Genomic DNA, 23,196 nt, shown 5'->3' with positions numbered 1-23,196 from the left:
GTGCTGTCTGCATGGAGTTTGTATGTTCTTCTCGTGTTCATGTGGGTTTCCTCCAAGTGCTCCAGTTTCTTCCCACAACCCTCAAACATACGGATAGCTTAATAGGCTTCTGGGAAAATTGGCCCTGGTGTAAATGTGTGTGTTTATATCTGTGCGTCAGCCCTGCAAAGGACTGGTTACCCAGTCCAGAGTGTACCAGGTTAGGCTCCAGCTCCCCCACAACCCTGAATTGGAAGAAGAGTTTAGAAAATGGGTGGATGGATATGCATTTTCCAGAGTCACTATAGTGCTTATCAGCTGACCAAGGGGTGTCAACAGTGGAAATAGCCTATATTATTTCTGAGACCCGTTCTTCCTTGATCAATCCCCTCTTATCAGCCTGAGGACAGACACCTAACATGGTCCAGCAAGGGGATTGTGCATTAGCCAGTTTAGCAATGCCAATGGGAAAAGCTGTCCACTGGAAGTAAGCGGCACAATATGGGTTTGGTCAGGCTCATTGTCAGACTGTTGAGCATGCTCTGGACACCAGGCAAAGGATTCTACTGGACAGCCAGTTGGGCTCATTTCTGTTTCAGGGCAAGGGGAGAAAAAGAGTTTTTAAGAGAACAGAATGTGAAGCTATATTGTGATAACGTTTCTGTGCCAGATCTCAGCAGTTGGAAGGTACGGGCTAGAAGAGTTTTAAAGAAATGTGAAAAAATGAGTCATCACAGACAATTTAATGGGCAGCATCTGTTAATAATGAGCTTCATGTGATTTCTTTTTGCCTCGCAGCTGACAAATGAAACTTTAGCAATTTAAAGACTTTGCAGTCCTGCAGGCAAATGTGAATGTCTGACTGATTGGCAACATTACAGTGACGCGTGCAAGTTTAAACAGAGACCTTGCAGAGCCACATTCACCTTGACTGGAACACTGAATGTTTCTGAATGTATTTTTTAGTAGCCTGTTTACCAAAAAAGGATCTGGAAGTGCAGGCTGTGGAACATACATACAGTGGTCCTGTCCTGCAATTCAGGCCTCCTCTTATCCTTTTGATGTTTATCTGCAGCATTTGTTGAGAAATTGGTTCTGGCTCTGCATGGAGATTAACACTTGAGAGTAAAGCACTGCACATTTACACTGATGGAGTGCTGTTTTTTTTCTAAAAAAAATGCCTCAGACTTGTTGCTGGAACTGGGTCACCAGAAAATGCTCAGTCCAATCTGGATCAGCACAATGGCTACAGTATGACAGATCTCTTTCAACCGTGTCCTCATTTTAAAATTGCTTGGCATTGAAATGTCTCTCTCTGCCCAGTGTAACAATCCACAGTATTGATCCCTACAGCAAATCTTTCAGTGATGAATCTAAAATGTTCATTTATTATTAAGGAAAAGGGTAAATCAAAGGCAGTAAAGGAGCATACTCGGAGTAATTAAACTCACATGCTTCCATTATTTCCGAAAGCTTCTTTGACATTAAGCACAGCCCATCAGAGCAGCAGTGAAAGAAGATACCCAGTATTTCTTCAAACAAAGTCCTCATCATAAGTAGGTCTATGGGACGTTTCTAAACCAGTTTTTGAAACAAATCAGCCGTCAATCAATTATTCTGAGTATGGTTGATTAATATCATTAGGTATGCCCATCGTAGATAAGAATGCTAGTAGGAAATAATAACTGTTTTGAGGCGATTATGATTCAGAATGAAATATTGTGTCAATGCCTATTATTGTTAGAGATAAGGGTGTTTGTATGATCCTTAAAGAAGACACTTCTGAAGCAGGAAGGAATTTGTCAGTGAGTGGACTGATAGGTAAACAGAGAAGCATAATTGACTCTCCTTTGCCAGTCCTAGGTGTAAAGGTCCCCCTTAGTGTCTGTGGCTCTGCAGAAACACTTTCCCCTCTTGCTGAGAAAAAGCCAAGTTCACCTGCAAGAATTACAAGAATCCCATAAAGAGAAACCATTGCTCTTATCCGTCTCACATCAGTGTGAAAGAATGAGTCAGTGGCGAGAGGCTACAGGCTCAGATTTATTACAGCTATCTGCTGCAAGACAGGAAAGAAATTTCCCCTCAATGTTTCATTGAGACACTGCCTGTGGAAGTCATTGGGAGTGGCGCGGTCCCCACAGAGTCGGGATATTGAAGACTGACTGGCTGCCTGGGTAGCCGAATGCTCCTTCCCTGTGTTGTGATTTCTTGTTTTTCAGCTGTTACCTCAGAAGGTCTTTCACTCATGTTTTAACTTTTTATCTTGAAATTGCATCTTTCTGCCAATATTTCATGGACCTACTGTACGTGCTTTATTGTGTGGACTTGTGAAATATTTCCACTGCACACTTATCTGCTGATAGAATGGTACAGGAGGCCATTTGAGCTGGGAATTTATTTTGTTATACAGGTGGAGTGGCGGAGACTGCTCTTCTTGTTTTTTCACTTTTCCAAGGGTGCACCACAGAAATTGTGTCCATACTGGTGTGTGTCTTGGACACCACTGCGTCAATTGCTCTTTTGAAATGAGAACTCAGTGCTGTTTTATAATTCAGTCAGCTCTGAGATCAACAGGCTAAGGTTTGGTCTACACTGATACTGTATATAACTACTGTATATAAAAATCTGAAAGAGACCCAGGAATGTCCCCCAGACATCTGATTGGCTTGCACTAGTGCTCAGTCAGACTAAGTGGAATGAGAGGACTTTGCAGATGATTAATCGTGATCACTATTTACAAGTGGAAGAGAAGAGATCATTCCCTTGAAATGACAGGTGCAAAAGTATTGATTCAGTTCTATTAGTCATCATTTCGTTGTCAGAGCTACTGTCAAAACAGTATTGCTCTCAATTTCATCCCAATGATTGGGTTTGGCTAAGAGCTGTAGCCCTGTGTCTTAGATCAGTGAATCAGAGAAGCTGGTTCTGGTGCTACCAAGCAGTGCATAGTAAAGCTACTGAATACAGTGCTGATGAAAGAAGATAAAGGATACCATAGATGACATTGCCACAGTTCCTACCTTTGGGATTTTTCTGGAAGTGCTGCAGAATCAAGAGTACACCCATTTGGTCTTACAGTGATCAAGACTGTGCTATGGATTTTTTGCCAAAAGCAGTCCTGGTCACTACATAACACAAAGCTTGCCACCTGTTTAATAATCCGTGTTTTTCTTAAAGCTTAAAGACCCTAAGGCATATTTAATCTACAGCTTCTCAAGTCACTTGTTGTTAAACATATGCCAGTTTAGAATGCAGCTTTGAATTCAAGTCAAGTCAATCCACTTGACTTAAGTTGATTTTTGTGAGCTTCTTAAAGTGCTTTTATATCAACGTGAAGTTCGTTTTCAGCTTACTAGAGCAGTTATTCAAATAAACCGAGGACTTCAATGAATTGTTTGTTTAAAAGGAATTTTGCTCAAGTAAATATTATGAGAATAACTTCACCTGGTAGATTTTTTTAAAATTTCTGCCTTCCTTTTGGTTGCTCTTTAGTTTCAGTTTGATTGTGTGTGGGCTAGGAGCTGTGCTTCTCTGGTTGAGGAATTGACATTACCTTTTAATTAACTTGAAGCAGCAAAATGTGCATGGTGTAGTAGTTGGGGATCTGCCCACTTAACTGGGAGGTTGTGGGTTTGAATCCCAGATGGGTCACAACTGGCTGCGTCAGACAGTAAAATGCCCAGCTATACAAATGTACACAGTCGGTAAAAGTGTCGCTAAATAAATTCATTGCAATATTAAATGCAAATTTAATAATGGTTGAACATACTCTATAAAAAAGCTTAATTGCAGCACAAATAGCAAGGTGCATAACAAGAACTGGTTCCCAACAACAACATCTTGTATAAATGAGATGTACAGTATAGACTTCCTCCATTCTCGTGCTGCTTTTCCTTAAATGTCATCTCTAATCTTGCACTGATAACTCAGTTTAAAATAACAGCTTTTTTAAACAAATGCCCAGGGTCTGAGACATTATAAGGGTGCATGAGAAATTTCCAGAACGGTGCAACATTCACTTTGGAATCGTTCAATTGTGAGAAAATAGGACAGTTGTAGGGATTTGTGTCCATCTGGACCCTGATGCTGTTACACTACCGTGAGATTGCTATGCTTGTGTTTTGGCTTTTGTGTGTGCTTCTCCAGCATTTCAGAAGCCAAAGAAAGAGCTGTAAATTTTCCGTTATCAAGCTTATTTTAAGATCTGAGAATCACTGCCAAGGATGCCATTCCAGCCCAGTGAATAAATAAACGGTTGCCTTTCTGTCTTTTGTACAAAAAAGGAACTAAAGGTTTGTATATGGCTCTTTCTGCTACTTTTAAAACATAACTCTGGCGTGCAGAGCTACGCACAGTCCCCAAAAAATTCAGTTCACTGTTCTGTGTGATGGAGAAATGTTGCCGTGATAAGATTCCACAGATTTTTATGAATAATTGTTGAATATCCTCTGCATGATTGTTTGTCATCTTTTGATACACCAACCAGTTCTTCCCCATAAAAGACCATTCTTGCCAAAGCAGGTCTCAGAGATGGCCTTCAGGATTAGAGAGGAAGACAGTTCAGGGCTGCCTAGAGTTCAGAGTCCCTTGCAGTCCAAACTGGAATGTCTGTTCCTTTCTAAGAGCAAAAAGTTCTCAGCCTCATTCCTTGAGGCATCTGCACAACTAGGAGCAACACAAGCCAAATACGTATTTGAATGTTAGAAGAGAGCTCTGTGTCCACATCCCGGAGTAATGTTCCGGAAAGAATGGTGAAAAGTAGGCCCTGGCAGAGATCCAACTTTGAAAACACAATTGTTGCTCATTGTTTCCAGAACCTTTGGGTCGTGTATTCTTTGGAAATCAATTGATTTTTAAAAATTTTTTAAAAAAATTATTTGCCTGCGTGATCTCCTACACAACTGAAAAGAATAACTTCTTCCGTGTTTAATTTTTTTTGCTACAGTTTGGTTTGATTGGGAGGCCTGGGTTTTAGATTAGGCTTGAGTGTGTGGGAAACAAAACACCCTGTGCCAGTCTCATTCTGTTCTCCGTTCTGTTTAATTACTGCTTACTCCAGCAACATGGCCCAGGCAGGGCAGAGCCATTCTGACAATCACAACTGAGAAATGATTTGACAGCAGCCATATCACTCTGCAACTCACAACTGGCAGCCCACTAAACCTAAGCAGGTGTGAGCCTGGTCAGTACCTGGATGGGAGAGCTCCTGGGAAAAACTAAGGTTGCTGCTGGAAGAGGTGTTAGTTGGGCCAGCAAGGGGTGCTCACCCTGTGGTCCATGTGGGTCCTAATGCCCCAGTATAGTGACAAGGACACTATACTGTAAACAAGCGCTGTCCTTCAGATGAGACGTCCAAGGTCCTGACACTCTGTGGTCATTAAAAATCCCAGGGCGTTTCTCAAAAGAGTAGGGGTGTAACTCCAGCGTCCTGGCCAAATTTCCCATTGGCCCTTACCAATCATGGCCTCTTAATCCCCATTTATGATTTGGCTTCATTACTCTGCTCTCCTCCCCACTAATAGCTGATGTGTGGTGAGCGTTCTGGTGCACTATGGCTGCCGTCGCATCATCCAGGTGGATGCTGCACATTGGTGGTGGTGGAGGGGAGTCCCCATTACCTGTAAAGCGCTTTGAGTGGAGTGTCAAGAAAAGTGCTATATAAATGTAAGCAATTATTATTATTATTAAACTGCCTTAGTGTTCACTGCTACCTCAGATTTTAGTTCCAACACAATTTCTGGCTCTTCATGAACATGCAGTGCTAATTAAATATTAATAAGAAGGGAAATAAAAATCTGTGGAAGTTCACTTAAAAGGTATTGGAGCTATTTTGCTATATTCAAATGAATGGTTTACTTAATCTGATTTTGTGTTGATGTGTTGTGTTTTACTAAGTGTTTTTCATGAGTACTGTAGCTGGGATTTACATTCTAAATGATACAGTACTTCAGATATACTTTGGAGAAAAGTTATCAATGGACACAATACTGACAATATTTGCATTGTTGGTCTGCAAGAAAATCCGACTTCATAAGCACTAAATCTGTTTTTAAAAACCTGTGAACATTGTGAAAAATCTGTTTTTGGATGTCTGTTATAAAGGTAGAGTTAGGGATTACAGTAGGGTCAGGATAACAACTACTATGAAAGTTTTACTTAATTTAATGTTGTGCTTGTGTGTTATTACCTTTACTGAAGGGTTTACGTTCAAACTGATGTTTCTGATGTAATTTGAAGAATTAGATTTTTATAGATACAATACTAACGTTATGTGTAATATTCGTCTTAAAAAAATGTGAAGCTCTGACTAAATAAGCATTAAATCCCTATTTCAAAAGCTTGTGAAAAGTGCGGAAAAACCTGTTTTGGGTGTCGTTATAATGAGACTACCAACCTTAAACCGGGGATCATTAACATAACAATCTTTCCATATTTGAGTTTGGACTAGAGTATAATTTACTTTGGTGTAGTTTTGTGTTAATTGCATTTATATTTAAGTATTTTTAGCTTTATTTGAGATTTAAGATCAATTTGATACTCCTGATACACTTTAGGCAAAGCTATTAATGGGCACAATACTATCTATGAAGCTGGATAAGTAAGGGTTGATCCATTTTAAAAGTTTGGGAATAGTGTGATCAATCTGTTTTCAGATATTTTATTTAAGGAGAAAGATAATCCTAACCCTAACCTGGGATTTATTGAGGTAATAATTTTTCCAGGTTAGGGTTTGGACTAAATTCAGCTTAACAATTACTATGAAAGTTATCTGGTGCTGCTGGAAAATGATCATAAGAAATGTAAATGGAATGGAAGATGTGTAAGGAAGATGTGTATATATCGCCTTCATTTTTTGTTTGATCTTGAAAGGTGGACCATAGTGCCTTAAAATTCTTATTTTTTTCTCATTAAACACACAGTATTCAGTTATAATAAAATGATCACTTTGGACTACAGAGGTACAAGTAATTTTGACCCTTCTGCACACACTCTACAGCAGCCCCTGTATGATAAACAAAGTCAAGAGTCTTGGGACTGCTGGGTTTGTGTCTGATTGGTGTTTTATTGGTCACATGTTAGCCTTGTGTAGTTTATTTGTTATATAGTCTTGGCCTTTTTTGCTCTACCTAAGATCCTTACAGTACCTCTTCATACTTCAGTTATGGAGTGCTTTGAAGGTCTGTGTGGAAAAGTTATGATCAGATTGACACACTGTGCAGTGTCAAGTGTCAGCATGTCTCTTGGTGGCCCAGATATAAGAGACAAAGGTGTAAAAGAAATGTGTGAATGAGACCTCATATAGCCTTTTCTCAGTAAACCTCTGAAATGTACCCTTTCTTTCCAGTGCTCAGTAAGAATCGTGAATTTAGCCATCACTGATCTTGTCTGTGAGGCCTGGGAGCAGTGGAATTTGTCCTCCAACGTCTCAAGTCTTTACAGTGCAGGCTTGATTGTCGTCTAAGTAATGACTATTGTGCACCACAAAGTTTAGAACATATGGAGAGTTTCACCTGAGTGAAGGCCATTGATCATGAGATCAATGGGGTGCAGTGGTGGCTCTGTGGCTAAGGATCTGCGCCTGTGGCTGGAAGGTTGCTGGTTCGAAGCCTGCAGCAGGCAAAGGAATCCTACTCTGTTGGGCTGGTGAGCAAGGCCCTTAACCCCAACTGCTCCAGGGGTGCTGTATAAATGGCTGACCCTGCGCTCTGACCCCAAACTTCTCTCTCCCTGCCTGTGTGTCTCATGGAGAGCAAGTTGGGGTATGTGAAAAGACAAATGCAAAAAATTGTACATGGCTAATAAAGTGATCTTATCGTTAGTTTCATCTTCCTTGTTTGATTGACAGCAATTTATTAATCCAGCCACTTCTTAAAGGAACATGTAGAACCAGTTGCAACAGTAGCTCGTTTTTGAATGTAGTCTGTAATATTACATTTTTTTTAAATTTTGACTGGAGAGGCATCTAAACTGTAAATAGTCTGTTAAAATAAGGGAGTGGGGGGACTCTGGACCTGAAAGGCCATAAGTTCACATCCTGAGTTGGGTCAAGGCTACTATAACATTAAGAAAGGCAGTTCAGCAAACATAAATAGATGCTAAGGTGAGTATTTATAGTATTTCTGGATAAAAGTGTCAGCTGGATAAACTAATGGTAATGATACAGTTGCTGAAAATGAAGAATGAAGTGTTATCTGGAGTCTTTAAAATGTCCAGTCAGAAGCTGCTTTCAAAATACCTTATTACTTGAGCAGTGTAGATTTAAGAAGGAATGATTTTTATTCCAGTTTTCCATAAATGCCAATTATCCGCATTAGAGCGCACATGACATGTACTAGATCAATTAATTGATTGATTGATTAGCCAATCAAACACACCCACCTGGAGAGTTCTGTTTGCCAAATGGAGAGGGGAAAAATGACTTAAACACATTGTTAGAGGTCAGATTGTTTTTCTTGGAAAAACAGGAACTCACCCCTCCTGAGATAAACCCGTGCTGCCTGCCAGGGTGACTAATGTCTGAAATGTGCACTGTATAAATTGATTAAGTATATCTGGATCAGCTTATCAAGGGTGATGTAAAGGAGCAAATGTAAAAAAAAAACAGATTGTGTGAGTGGCTTGAATGGTGTTTGTGATTTGCTCAGATGAAGCTGAACTGTGCCTGGGTTCACTCTCAAAATTGAATGTCCCATACACAAATACTAAGTTGGTGTTCCTTTCTACATAGAAAAGTGTAGTCATGCATCCTGTCAGATAAAATTGCTTTTTTTAATACAGGAAATTTGGAAGTTGGTCAATACTGTTAAATTGTTTAATAGTGTTTAACAGACAAAATTCCCACTGGTATTTGTTTCACATATTGACATTTTCTCCAGGAGTGAAATATAGCCATCTTAGCTCTTTTCATAGAAACGTTTTGAGAAGTGGCATGTCCTTTTTTGCACTCCTGGGGTTGGGGTTCTTTAAAGCTTTGTAAGCTGGCATGCCAAGTTTCTTTAGTTTTATTTTTTAGATCATCTGTTTTCTTCCTTGTGTACTTAATAGAAGTTGTTTGTGCAACAGTGAAGGAAGTAGAAACTAGTAAATAAAGTATTGTGGTCTTTCACATACAGCTGGGCGTTTGCCTGTTAGATTACCCTCCTGAACTATGGGAAAGAAAAAAACAAGAAAAACAAAATGTTCTGATATGTAGTTAGAAGAACTGATTTTAAATCGAGGGATGTTATGTTAAAATTGTACAAATTTTACAATTAACCACATTTAAAAAACTGCATTCAAAATTGGCCAAGTTAAAAAAAATGATATTGCCGCTCTGGAATTAGGACAGAGAAGACTAGCCAGGTACATTCCTGAGCTTCATGGATTGTCCTATCTTTATAGAAACGCCAAACCATTGACAATATTAAACGTGAGGACATCTTTGAAATGAACCGTTAACCTCAACTGAATTTTAAACTTTACACAAGGAGTGGTGGGAGTGTGGAACAAGCTAACCAGCCATGTTGTTGAAGTGGAGTCCTTGGCTTCCTTCAAGAAACATCTGGATAATGTCCACAGATCCGGCGGTTAATCACTACCAAATGGCAGAAGAGCCAAATGGAAAAAGGGAACAAACGTTTCTTTTGGAAGTTGTTTTTGTCTCAGATGTAGCCTCAACACGCAGAGTCTTTTCATCATCTAAGAGCAGGTCTCGCTCGGCAGTTGAGCATCTGCTCTGATTAGCTGATAAACTCCGGGTTGGCTGTCCTGGCCCAGCAAGAGGAAATGGAGAGGACCATCTCCGAGGCACGTTGATAAACATCTGCAAGGCAGCTCCCAGACTGGACCCGAGTTTGTGGCATCCCTCAGGAGAGGAGTAATGAAAGACTGGGCAGGCAGGAGCCTTCACGAGCCGCTGTAACGTCTCTCTGAGGCCCCAGGAAACCCTGCTGGCTTCCTCTGTCACGCCTTGTCAGCTTCCTCTTCTGTGGGCCGCGGTGGCTTACTGTTTACAGCACAGGAGCGCATGACCACAGACAGAAGAGAGGTGTACCCTGGTGCTGAAGCAGCACATCTCGCATAAAGCCCAGGGAATTCTGGGGGAAGCGCAGACAGAACACTCCTAAAATCTCGAATAGAGACTCCAGCCAGAAGCGCAAAGCGAGCAAGGGTCTGAACAGGTAACCTTTTGTGTTTGCTCCTTTTTTATCCTAGGTATGATGTTGTAGTGACTTACCAATGTAAGATGCAGGGTGCCAATACTTATTTAACTATGAGTGTTATTTCAAAGATTTATTCTCCAGGTGGGTTTTTCAAAATTAGTAAGAACAGGGCTTATTTTTCTGTGGCAAGTCAAAACTTCATCCATCCAAATCCATTCAGTACCTGAATATGTGGCTGGTTATATCGGGATAATCAAGGTGAAAATCTTAGAGAACTGTACGGGCAAGTGCATTTAATTTCCGATCTGATGTTGCTCATTGCCCTCTGTGTCATGTGTTGCAGCCACTTCAGAGAGGATATCAAGACTTACTGGACAGTCGGGCAAGATGTGCAAGACTCCAGATAATGTTAAAAAAAAGATATAATAATGGCATAAAGCTCAGCCAGGTCCAGATGTCTCTCTTCTAAATTACAGTATAAACACAGTGGCGCCAATTCTAATATGAACAGCTGGAGTACAAATGCTCTGCTCACCAGAGCCACTGAATGCGAACATTTAAATATAGAAAGGATGGAAAGATAATGCTGCCAGACAGCACAGATATGGAGTTTTGCAGATCTCTCTATTTAATCCACTGGCACCATTGCCACCTGCACAGAACACAGAACTTTGAGCTAAAGGCATCATTTGAAGCAGCTCAGGAGTCAATGTGATTCGAGTGGTAGTTATATTAGGCAGCAGTGGAGGTGACTTTGCAAGTGCAGAATGAGTGCTGAGCACATACTAGATTGCACAGGCGTTGGCTCTGAGGGGTGAGAGTTTTTGCTGATTCGCAATATGTGCAATGGGAGCGGTTTTGTCCAATCAGCTGTTTACTTTACTGTCTGGGCATCACTAACGAGTTGCACTGTTACATTTTTGGCATATAGCAATTTCTGCCTCTTTTCTAATTTCTTTCTGTATTTTAATATTTATTTTATAGGGCTTCATATAGGTTTTAAGTGTGAGCCATTTTTCAGTGACATCCGACATTGGTTATTCATAATACATTTTTAATGCCAAACTGTGATATCCGTTTGGAAATACAAATAGTAATTAGTACACATAATTCTTAAACAGCTTTTCTGAACATGCGTAACCTAAGCTTTATAAAAAATATATCAGGGGACAGTAGGTTATAGCTCTTATTAAACATTAAAAATACAATTAAGTCTTGTTTGGCAGATACACACCACAGAGCCTTGTAGATTTAACCTGGCACGTTGCTCTTGTGTCTCTCTGTGAAATTCATCATAAATGAATGAACTGAAAAGAGTATGCAATCAAGAAGGACTGAATTGTATAGAAGGAGCTGAGCAGCTATAAACACCCTACTGTCAGTTTCGAGAGGCTAAAGAAGAATCTGAATACCTGTTGTTTCAGAATTCACATTATATTGAAAATTCCATCTGTAGCCCTTATGACACCAGAGCCTAAAGTCTCCTGGTGAGTTACAGGTCTGTGTCCTGTCAGATTTCATTCCGAGAATATTTGGAGCTTTGCAGCGAGACCTGTAAACGCCAAGGAGAGAGAAATCATAATTTCATTTTACTGTTTTTCTCACAGATCCCCTAATTAAGTTGTTTGTCTCATTTTGCAATGCCCTTCTTGTAACTGGGTGGGTCAACATTGCCGGAAGTGGGCTGTGTCCCTGTGATCACATCTGTTGAGATGCGGTTAGCAGTTTGAAAGAAGTCGGCAGCCGGGTCAGCAGTCCCACACCTGCTTTATTTATTGCCATTTCTGTTGGTTTACCACTTCTGAGGTGTGGAGAACAATAACATCAGGGCGGTTAGATCGGTCCTACAGGGGTCACAGCACTGGGAGTTTTTAAGAAACGTGCAGATGAAAACCAGAACGTTTCTGCTGCTGCTGTAAGACTTGAGTTGATAAAGTGTCAGAGGAATTATTCAGTCAGCCTTTTACAGCTTCCCCAAGATGCCTAATAGGAAGGTCAGTGATTCTGTACGGCAGCATACGGAATGTCAGTAAAGACTGGAGGTCAGAAGTCTGGACTCACGAATAGTCTTCGGTTCAAATCCCAAGTGGGCACACTGCTGTTGCACCCACAAGCAAGATACTGACTGCTCAGGAAAACACAGCTGTATAAATGTGGACCAAACCCTTTTATGTTCACAGTTAATTAAACAGTAGCTACTGTAAGCTTCCGCCTCATAAATTAATAATAATAGGTCACCGACATCGGAAGGACTGTGTGGCCTGAGACCACGATTCCTGAGAGATCGTAACCTGATTGAGTACCGACTGCAGACAGAAAGGCCAAGCAGGAAGGACACCTCCAGGTGTGGTTACTTATTTCTTTTGACGGGTAGACCACAACGGTAGTTTCATAAAATATAATACTGGCATACTGCTTCTGAATTTCCAGACTCACTGTGACAGATTTTGTTTGCTTCAGGTCATACAAAACTCCTTGGTGCTCTTTGTGGTGTTGAAGCAAACTAGCAGTAAAGGCCTCACTCGGGATGGAGCTAGGCAACCACAGGCTAATTCCTCAGTGGTTTCCAGAGCTGTGCAGTGTGGAGCAATGAGGGTGGACAGCAGTGTCGTCACTGCAGGCTTTGAACCCACATCTTTTTGGTACTGAGTCCTAACAATAGATCAATGCAGTTTTTATTTTTAATCTTCACCCTCCTTTCCAACCCTCCTCTATTAGAAAAAGTATTGGTAGTAACAAAGAACCAAATTCCTTCACCAAATCACAAAAATCTGCGTCTCCTGTGTCCCGCTGTGCTGCCTAAACATTTCTGCAACTATCCCAGTATTCCGCTATACAGGAAGCAGGAAATGAATAGAACACAGGACGTAAGTGTTAGTGATATTTACCACTCCTTTAATGTTTCCCGTCCCTGCTAGTGAGCAAAGTAATACATTGGTCTGTGGTTTGTCTGTGCTCAGACACACATCAGTCCGGGTGCAATATTTTCTTTGACACTCGGTGGTACTCGGGGTATACTTCCCAAAAAACATGACACCATCATTTTTAAGAGTTTCCTACTGTATATGTGGCATTAAATCTTCTACAGAACCAATGGACAAATCAACTTGATCCTAGTCTTTGGAAGGGAAGACTTCCAAAGTTCTTGGAAGAGGCTATGCTGTTTTCCAGTGAGATGTGGTTTATCAAAATATTTAGCCATTGAGAACCACTCATTTCATTTCTGCTTTTCCAATTTAATAGAATTGTTTTCTTTGCGATATTTATGGCAGTAACACTATTTTTTTTATTTTGAATGGCGAAATCAGAAACTGAGAGGTGACTCGGCAGACATAAAGTGGGAGAGAATGGAATGCCATGCATGGTCTGGGAAGTAGGGAGATCCATATTTCTTGGCCACGGATCAGATGGACTGGCCACAGCGTGGTCATTTTTAGTCTCAGAGAGCTGGCCTTTAAATTATTGCTCAACATGCTTGTGCTCCCTTAATGAGGTTTGCTTTTGAATGTGTTTGTGAGTGCTACTTAATTAAGTCCTGGGTCTCACATAAAGTCATCTCTTGGTAATTACTGGTCAACTAATGGATGGCATTACATTAGCCAAAGTCAGTGTGTCACGTCTGTAGGTAGACAAAGCTTTGGACTCACTGAACACAGGGGCCGAGGAAGTGACACAAAGTGATTTTCTGACCACACCCCTCTGAAATGAGAGTTGATCCTTCTGGGGGTACTGTTTCAAAACGTCAGACGTATGGTGACTCAATGCCCAGTTACATAAATGTTTTTCAAATCTGGCCACCAAATATACTTCTGTTCCTTATTTCAGATATGATCCATTTTTCTGGATGACAGCTCTTTTTATGGGGTGAGCTCTTAGCTTTCCCACATCAGGTGTTGTACTGCAGCCTCCCCTGGTCACATAACGTTACTTACAGTAGCAGCCACACTGTTCTGTGCTGAAAACAAAAACAAAGGCAGCATCTACAGTTTCAGTTCCCTCTTTTGCTGCACCCAACATGTCTTCAAATCTGCAGTAGAATTCAAAGGCAAAAAAGAAAATCTCTGTTGGGTTTTCCTGTTAGACCCTGAACTCTTTAAATCTATTAAGTCATTTTGCTCTCAAATGCTGTAAACCTGCTCTGTGCTTGAATCAATCACTCTGCCGTTTTCATCGTTAGGAGGTTAGTCCCTGAACTTGGAAAGAGAACTGTATTGTGCTTTCTGAGAGGCACATAAACGATGTCATCAGTCTTAATCTGCGAGTTCCACAAAATGCTGGTGTGAAATAAGGGACTCCTCTGCGTATAAGCTGATTGTGAAACAAGAACAAAACAGAATAATAGATTCTCCCTGCATTTTATTCTGCCTTCAGTGCAGGCTGTCCCTTCTACAGGTTCAGTATGGAGGCACTGATGAATACAGTCTTTGAAACCATGGTAACGTAAGGCAGCTTGGTAAAGAGTCTCTGATTATGGTAAATTACAGTGGATAAGATTGTAACACTCAGTAAGGCTGCTTCTGGGGGGCTGTTTTTGTTTTAATAAATGTGTTTGGAAAGCACAGACCAGATAGAGAATATTTTAGTTGTGAGCAGCTTTTGCAGGCTCTATGTCAACATTACATCATTACACCATCTTGGCAGCTGAACATCTTAACTTCAAAGTGCATGTTAACTGTTAACTGACAACATACACATTGTGCTTTTCTGTTATTTCCTCCATTGAATCCTGTTTTCCCTCATTGAAAATGAGATGAGATGTATTATAACAGTTAGTGAGATGATGAATGCCACTGTGTTTTATATTTTAAAAGCTAACATGACACTGTGGTTCTTGCTGCACTGAGGTTATCACATGATACCTGGGCCTCACACCAAACCAGCAAGCAGTAATGTTATCAAAGGTAGCTCTTGATTGAAATAAATCTCACAAACAAATATGTGCTTGCCTATTGCATATTCTTTTTTAACCTTAGCTGAGCAAGCCACTCAAACTCAGTAGAGCAGTACAGGCATATTTATATATGTGAAAAGCCATGACCAGCATTTCTTAATTTTCTCAAGAAGAAACATACTTATCATTATATACTGCTAGCTCTGAGGGTAAGTCTGCTTCTACAGCACATACACGATACACTGTACAGTATATAGAGGTGTAGAGTGATTATATTGATACTTTTCCAGATTACACTGAATGCACAAGGTTCTGATATTGCAGACAGCCATTCAATTTGGTATTCTACACATACATAAGAACTACATACACAACTATACATGGAGACAAATAGCATATACTGTACTTAAAGACTACAAACTATTCTAGACTGTTAAGATTTTCTTCATGAACCCAGACGTTTTTGGATGTGAGCTCCCTTTGTAATGAAATGCGTCCCTCACTGATGGCTTGTGGAAAAGTTATATTAAAGCTGGAGATACAGTATGGCAACTACCGACCACTGAACACCAAAGGGCAGAGTGTAGATGCTCACATGGAAAGAGCAGTGGGCCGGCAGACCAAATCACCAGACTATTCAGATACTGTGTGAACAACCTTCTTTCAGGGCACTAGAGTTGCGCAAGTCAGTGCTGAGAGCCATTTTCCAATCTGAGTCTTCTTCTTTTTATAAAGGCAGAAGTTGCCCAAGATGATGAGGAGTGCCTTTAGAAAAGTGCTGGCTCTGTGGTGTCCTGACAAACTCCCTGTAGTACACATGCTCCCTCTTGTGGTAGAGGTGGTAGTGGCAGCTTTTCCTTCTCTCCTGCTACTCCAAGCTGCCTATGTGGATTCGGCCGAAACGTTGTGTTTTCTTTCTTCTTTTTTTCAGCATGGAATAAACCTACTACTTGTTCCTATGTGGATTCTTAACCCACTGTAATTCTAAGAGAGATGTCTGGCTACAGTGTGTGTCTGTTGGTTTATACAGACTCTGCAATAGGCTTCACAGCCACTCCCTTTTCTGTACAAAAACAAGTTAGCCTCCCAACTTCTCCTTTTTTATGCCACTTTGGCTAAGTAGAACTGACTGGTTCATCTGCCTGCAGCACTACACAGATGACAGATTTTTGTAGATATTTTTAATTTATCTCTCCTGCAAATTGGTACTTTTTATGAACAGCTATTGAAGAACAGGAAACCCTGTAGTTATTGGTCACCCTCTGCAAGGACAAGAATCTTACTGATCAGGCCCTGATGATTTCAGGGTAAGTTTTTTTTTGGAGGGGAGGGCAGAGAAATGCAGAGCAGGAACGTCTGTGCCAGTGAATGAGCTGGCATGAGTTTAAGACCTACATGTTCTGAGACACACGGAGAGCTGCCACCTGGCCCCTTAATTCTGGAATACCTTGAGACAGGACAAGTCCCTAAACTGACAGTTAGACTATTGCTATGGTGATAACACTCATGAATGATAACGTTGTTTGTAATACTGCTTTGCATTAATCTATTTTTTGAATCGCCTTATTGATTAGTTTATTTCCCTAATTGGCTTAGAGTCTGCCTTGCCAGGCATGTGACAATCTATGAGAATGAAATATTGAACAGAGAAAAACTAAAAAATGAGTGACTACATAAAAACATTGTTGATTTTGGATTTTTTTAGATAACTTATTCCATGTCACCCATTTGCAACAGTCACTAAATACGTTTTTTTTCCTCAAGGAAACACTGTATTAAATTGTGTTTTAACCTTAACACCACTTCTCCATCTTAAAAGTAAGCCCTACAACGACTTAAGCAGTAAATCTTGAATAGCAACCCACAGAACGCTTCCAGCAGATCCTGTTTGGCCAGAGACAACACACTTTGAAAAAACAAGTACCACCCCCCTCCCCCTACAGAGGTGCAGGCAGTTGGGAGGCTTTCACCAGTTACAATCCTAGACCACCCATCTGTGTAATCTCAGTTTCTCATCTTTAAGGTGGCATTGACCCGCACCATCCAACCCTAGACACCACCACCTCCTATCAGCCCGACATCAACTCGTCCAGCGTGATCCTCTGCAGTGAACTAGAACTACACGGAGCCTGAAAAACTATCCAACAGACACCTGTCCAGCACCTCTGTACAGACTAAGCTGTATTTTCTCAGTTATCCCACATTGGCCAAGTCTCACAGGCCTGTAAACCAGCTCAGTACAGCTCTGGTCAAACTCTATACAGTACATCACTTATACACCCTCTCCTACCACACTAAAGTCTAGATTCAGACTGCTATAGTTTACTCCAATCATATCCAGAGTTTATCACTTCTGCTCCTTTCCCTCAAGTGGAATTTCTATCCCTCTGAGTGTTAATTACTCATTAAGAGGAGCTGTGATTCATTCAACAGGTTCTTTCAATGAGCAGTCAGCTGTCCTTAAAAATGTGTTATACTCTTTGTCAGCATAACGGTACAACACTAGGGTGTCCCGAACTTGGGAACTGTATTATTTTCTTACTGTATTTTATCATTTATTTTGCTCATAATTAGTTGTGTGGTTATTGATAAATGTTATTCTGTTTTCATTTTAAATGCTGTATTTAGACATCATTATGGCTTAGTAGCTTGCTTGTTGTGAAATTATACGGTGTGATTAGCAAATCTTGGTAGAAAGTGTTACCAGAGTCATTAAGCAATAGTGTAAGTTTAGCAAAAGTCTGTTGCCTGTAAATTGAGGCGTGAAACTGTGTCCTTTCTTAGGGGGTCTTAAAAACATGGATACCAATTGCCCCTGTGGCCACTGTGAATGAATAAGTAATAGGTTTATTCCATGCTGAAAAAAAGAAGAAAGAAAACACAGAGGTGCTCACACCTGAAGAAGGCTCCACGGCTGAAACATTGTGTTTTCTTTCTTCTTTTTTTTTTCAGCATGGAATAAACCTATTACTTGTTCCTTTGCAGCCTACGCATGCTGACGCAGCTACCCACCTGAAGTACTGTAAATGAATGGCTTGAGATAATGAGGATCATAAATAAAAGAGTAATAACAAACTGTGCCTGCACTAATTTTGGTAAAAAAGGAGGCAGGGAAGTACAGTACATGACCTGTTCTTGAAGACTCCCATTTCAAGAATTGTGTGTGCTTCCGAACAGGGGGCACCTCTTTATCCTATGGGTTGTGGTAAAACGTTTTTCACTGGAAAGTAATAGGAACTTAACTTCTTGTGCCTGGAACATAAAATGATTTCCTGATTCTGAATCAGGAATTGAGAGAGTCAATTAGTTCAGGCTCAGGAACAAATCCTCCAAAGAAGACACAAAAGGAAGATGAGTGTCACTGTCGGTAGGACAGAAAAAATAAGTCCCTCTTTATTCTAAAATGCTTGTGTAGCTGGGAAAAAAAGTAGTAGTATTTACTGATCTCCTGGAGATTAATTAGCAGTGATGACTAAAGGAGCATTTTAGTGACCAACAAGCTGCCCAGCCATCTTGTTGTGTCAGATACCCTGACATCTTTCAAGATAAGGCTGGATGAGATTCTTGGCTCAAGCAGCTACTTCTTCCAAAGGCCAAAATGGGACACGTGATCCCCTGTCGTTTATAACCTCTCTTATGCTCTTTTATTCCTACTGCACTGTATTTATACACTGAATGGAACTGACCTCAGATCTGCGTCAGGACACCACACAGCAGTGTTTTCTGGAGAAACCCCTACCTCCCTCACTTCAGAACTTTCCCATACTCTCTCTGTGCTTAGACCTAAACTGCAATGACAATCTGTTCTCCCGGTCTCTCCTTTCCAAACCTGCTTATTTGTTCTTACCATACCACCTCTCCATGATCAAAGTTGAAGTCTCCTCTTGTAAGCCCTCCCCCATTTGTTGTTGTGGGAACTGGCTGAGATTTGTTTTTGTTTTTGTATAGATGTAACTTCTTAAGAAGTTCGGGCTTAATGAATCTATGTAGAATTTCTCCATGTCACCCCTGAGCTTTTAAATGCCCTTGTAAACATTATACAGGTTGATTGTCTCATCCAAAAGACCAGAGCCCATAAAGCAGAATGTCCCTGTTAACAGACATTCAAACTTGTTTACAACAGGTTAATCAAACAGGGGAGCTAGCGAGAGGCCTAAAATTGAAAGCCTGCCTGGGCCTTCCTTCCATGAGTTTTGTCAAGGCCAGAGTGAAGCTGATTAACAAGATGGCCGATACCAAAAAGACTTATGGCTGTGGGAGTACATGAAGTACATGAACATCCCACAAGGTGTTGTTTCTGATCAGAACAAAATCTAAAATCAATCCCAGGGCCTGGGATTGGGTAGCCTAAGTGTAAAATATCCCCTGTCAAGAAAACTTTTCAGTTTATAATAGGTAGACTATAGTAAAGATGTGTAGCTTTTTTATTTTTTTGCGGAATGGAGGTCTGTTTCTTGGATACTTCTGCTCCTGCTTAAAAAATGATTCTTAGTTGTGATCTGAAATAGAAAAGCAGCATATTTAAGACATTTGATGTGGAAGTACTGTGTCATTTCTCCAGTCCTGTAGTTTGGAAAGGGGAGGGCTTTGAGACAACGTAGGCGTTTTGACCCTGGTGCAGATGTGTGTTTATTATTCGTATTATTCTCTTTTCAGTTACATAAATATTTGCCAAAAGCAAAACAAAAGTCTAGTTCTGTCTTTGAAGCTCCAATACTTAGGTCCCTTCCAGACAGCTAAGCTATTAGCTATACAAAATTAACAATAAAAAGCAAAAGACTTTTACTGCAGTTCATAAATCAAACTGCTCTGTCTTCTCGGTCCGCTGACCTTTCTCTGTCTCTGTTTCTGTCTGAGACTCGCTCCCGGCCTCCGCACGCAGGCGTTGCTTGCCTCCCTGTCAGTTATGCTCTCTCTCTTAATGCCCACTCAGCAGCTCTGACTTTGCTCTTGCCACAGGACACCAAAGGTCCATGTTTCCTTCCTATATGTGCCCTGTGACCTTTGACCTTGACGGTAGCATCAGGTGACAGAAGGTGATTGTGGGAACTGTATTTTTTTCCCCAACTCTGAGACTTAACCGCCCTATACCATAAACATTTTCCAAACACTTGAAGTGTGGATTTCTAGACCTAAGACACATTAAAAAGAACAACCAGAGATTAAAACATTATTTCCTTTGGAACAGCATGCATTTGGACTACGATTTATTAGGTAGAAAAAAACCCCATCAGTTATATGTATATTAAAGTCAGGTTGCTACTTTAAAAGTTCCTTTGGGCATTTTATACATTTTGTTGTGATATTTAAACTTTGGGAATCCAGTTATCAAAATAATACAGTCAGTTTAGGGAGGTACGATATTGCGAAGATCTCCTGACATGTCTGGTTTGTTCACAGGTTCTCATGGAAATTAGTGGAAATACTTTAGCAGAAAAATAGTTTATGATTCAAAACTAAGTAAACCAACTAAACTTAACTGTAGTGTAAAGGCATGGTAAACCTAGGAGAGAACTTAAAGTGTTAGGTAATAGTGTCATGGTTATTTTTTGTCAGTAGCTTGTCTATCACCTACTGTAGCTGCTCCTTGAAGAATTCTTGGTAATTAGTATCCAGGTGATCAGTAGATAGTTTCTTATTCAAATACTCACAAATCTTATTGTAAAGAGGGGCTTCCTTTTACTATCCCAGCTCCAAAGACACTTAACTTCTTTTTGTGTCCCCTGACTCTCTTAATCAGCCTGAACTCGTTTGGGTCAGCCCGATCACAGATGGAGCTAGCATAGAGCCTCTTGCTTCCTTGTGTGACCCTGTTTTCGGGCGCCGACAAAGTGGACCGCTCCAGTGGGGTGCATGTGTGCTCCCTGGGCCCCCTCCTCTCCCTCTCCCTGCCCTTGTGCGCGTTTTCTACTTTGCCACGTCCGCATCGCTGTACATATCTATACATATTGAAATTCCATTTCCCCCTACAGCTGCCACTAACTTGGACTCGGAGAGCAAGAGAACGGCCCACTTCAGATCGTCATGGCAACAGCATGTGAATGTGTTCAGCTCCTCGAGTAGGCCGGAGTGTGTGGAGGAGCTGCATCAGGAGGCACAGCTCAATCTCCAGAGCTTGCTGCAAGGTAGGAGGATGCTGGGGTTTGTTTTTTTTCATTCATTTCTCGGTCCGTTTGTCCCTCTTGTTTATTTCGCAGCTTGGGTTGTTCATGGGAGCCCGAGGGAGGGTAGGGGGCTCAAGGCTTGCCTTTCATCCATCTCTCTGACCACCTCCCCCTGCCCTTCTTTTATTTTTGACATCTCATATAATTTGAAAAGACTTATTCATTCATTCAGTCATGCTGAAACCAGTAATGAGCCTCACCGTGTGTCCTGCTGGGCTAAAAAAGAGGGGACACTCTTCCTCTCGCTGCCTGCGAGGTGTTTTAATTCTTCACCAGGTAGGACATGAATGGAGAGATGTTGTAATGCGCTTCACTGTTCTCTGCCCGGGGCTGTTACAGAATTCCAGTACCAGCTGGGCTGGTATATCTTCGATATATTGGCATTTACTGCGAGAGATATGTGTGAGACCTACAGCTGCAGGAACACACTGTAGATTACTGTTTACCTCATTCATTCCAGAGCCTTACCTAGTACAACAGTTTACATGCACATCTGTCTCTGTACCTGTAAGCTGCATCATTATTTATGTCAGATTTTTTATGGCCCAGCTTTTGCCATGACCTGTGCAGGTTTAGATGAGGCTGTTAAGGCGAGTGAAAAATAACTTGCATTTCAAGAGTTACTTGAAAAAAAAAATACTTTTTTAAAAACTAAATATGGCCTTTCTTCTTAAGCCAGGAAGAATTCAGACAAGAACTGATGTTTAGCTGCTTACCAAGCCATTCCAGACTTCCCAAGTCATTTGTTTTACTAAATACAAGTCCAGTTCCCAGCCCTGTTTGTGAGTGACTCACTGTGTGGTTCCTATCAGTCTTCAGAGCAGTACAGCTAGGAAGGACAAACAAGTTAGAAGTTCCTTATTTAAAAGCAGGGATTTTTAACACGGGCTTGCCTTTATGTGCCTTTCTAGCTGGAAAGAGCTAGTCCTGAGACTGTCTATCTACTCCCCAGGAGCAACTGAATGTTAGATGATGAGGCCATGCAATGTCCCTTTTTGTTAATGAAAGGTACTGTAGTTTATAACAGCAGTGTATAACAGCATATTGTAGCTTATATTCCATCTTTGTTCTTTCTTTGTGTTGTATTGTACATTTTATTTATGATCTTTCACTGCTGTTACTGATTAGCTTTTCATTGTTGCTAATTGCACCAGAAAGGTTCCACAAGGCTGCCAAGGAAAAATAATGTGAGAAGTATTTGAATGTTACACATGCTTCATTGCACAGTAGTTTCGCCAGCTGGATTTTCAGATCTCTACAACACCACTTTCTTTTTTCCATTACACAGAATGGAGTTTGTTGCAGCATTGAACTAGCACTATTGAAATCTGGGGATAGGCTTGTTGTGATTGCTGAAACTGAGTACTGTATGTTCTCAGTATGAAGACAGAACTATGATACACAGTGGCTAAGAACTGCGGTTGTGATTGTGACATTATGTCTTTTAATTCACTGTTATGGAGAATTCTGCCTTAAAGATTAAATGGTGAAATCCAGAAAAGAGAGCACGATCTCATTTTGGGGTCCCAGCTTTGTTCACAGACTGTAACAGGAGATATCCCACGTTTACATCAAACACAGTTTATAATTTTTCGGCTTGGACTGAAATAAAAAATCTGTAACACTGCATATCTGGATTATATATAAGTGTTGTCGCCATCTAAGAAGTCCCCTCTTGGCGTTAGTGGTATTATGAATTATCCCAGAGGAAATGTTCTGCATGTTTGGATGTGTCTGGCCAAAGCACGTAATAATAAAACCTTTCGCTATCTTACTGATAGTGAAATGCAGACAGAACCAAACACATGCTGGCAGAACCACAACTTCACAAGGCAGCAGTACACCGATGTCTGAACATTGCTACCTTGCAGGAGCTTAGCCCATACCCACAACAGAATCTGTCAGGTGGGTTTACTATAGTAGATCACAGCCAACACACTAAAGATTAACCAGGTTGTAGCACCACTGAGTAGTGTGTACAGTAGGCACACCACAACCCCATCTGACACTCTGCAGTCAG

At 40.9% G+C, this 23,196-nt stretch overlaps 1 protein-coding gene across 5 annotated transcripts in view; it reads left to right on the top strand.

Annotated features, from left to right (window-relative positions):
* nhsl2 (NHS-like 2) overlaps positions 1 to 23,196 on the top strand; it is a 102,479-nt gene that overhangs the window by 60,364 nt on the left and 18,919 nt on the right. For all 5 annotated transcript variants that reach the window (XM_088649137.1, XM_088649138.1, XM_088649141.1 and 2 more), the window contains exon 2: positions 20,985 to 21,137. In XM_088649137.1, coding sequence (XP_088505263.1) covers positions 20,985 to 21,137 — 153 coding nt within the window. The remainder of the gene's footprint in view (positions 1 to 20,984; positions 21,138 to 23,196) is intronic.

The sequence above is a fragment of the Lepisosteus platostomus genome, chromosome 10 (genome assembly GCF_059453375.1).
Source record: "Lepisosteus platostomus isolate fLepPlt1 chromosome 10, fLepPlt1.hap1, whole genome shotgun sequence".
In the NCBI taxonomy this organism is placed as follows: Eukaryota; Metazoa; Chordata; class Actinopteri; order Semionotiformes; family Lepisosteidae; genus Lepisosteus; species Lepisosteus platostomus.
The sequence above is the reverse complement of the archived record's forward strand: the minus strand, read 5'-3'. Positions and strand labels throughout refer to the sequence as shown.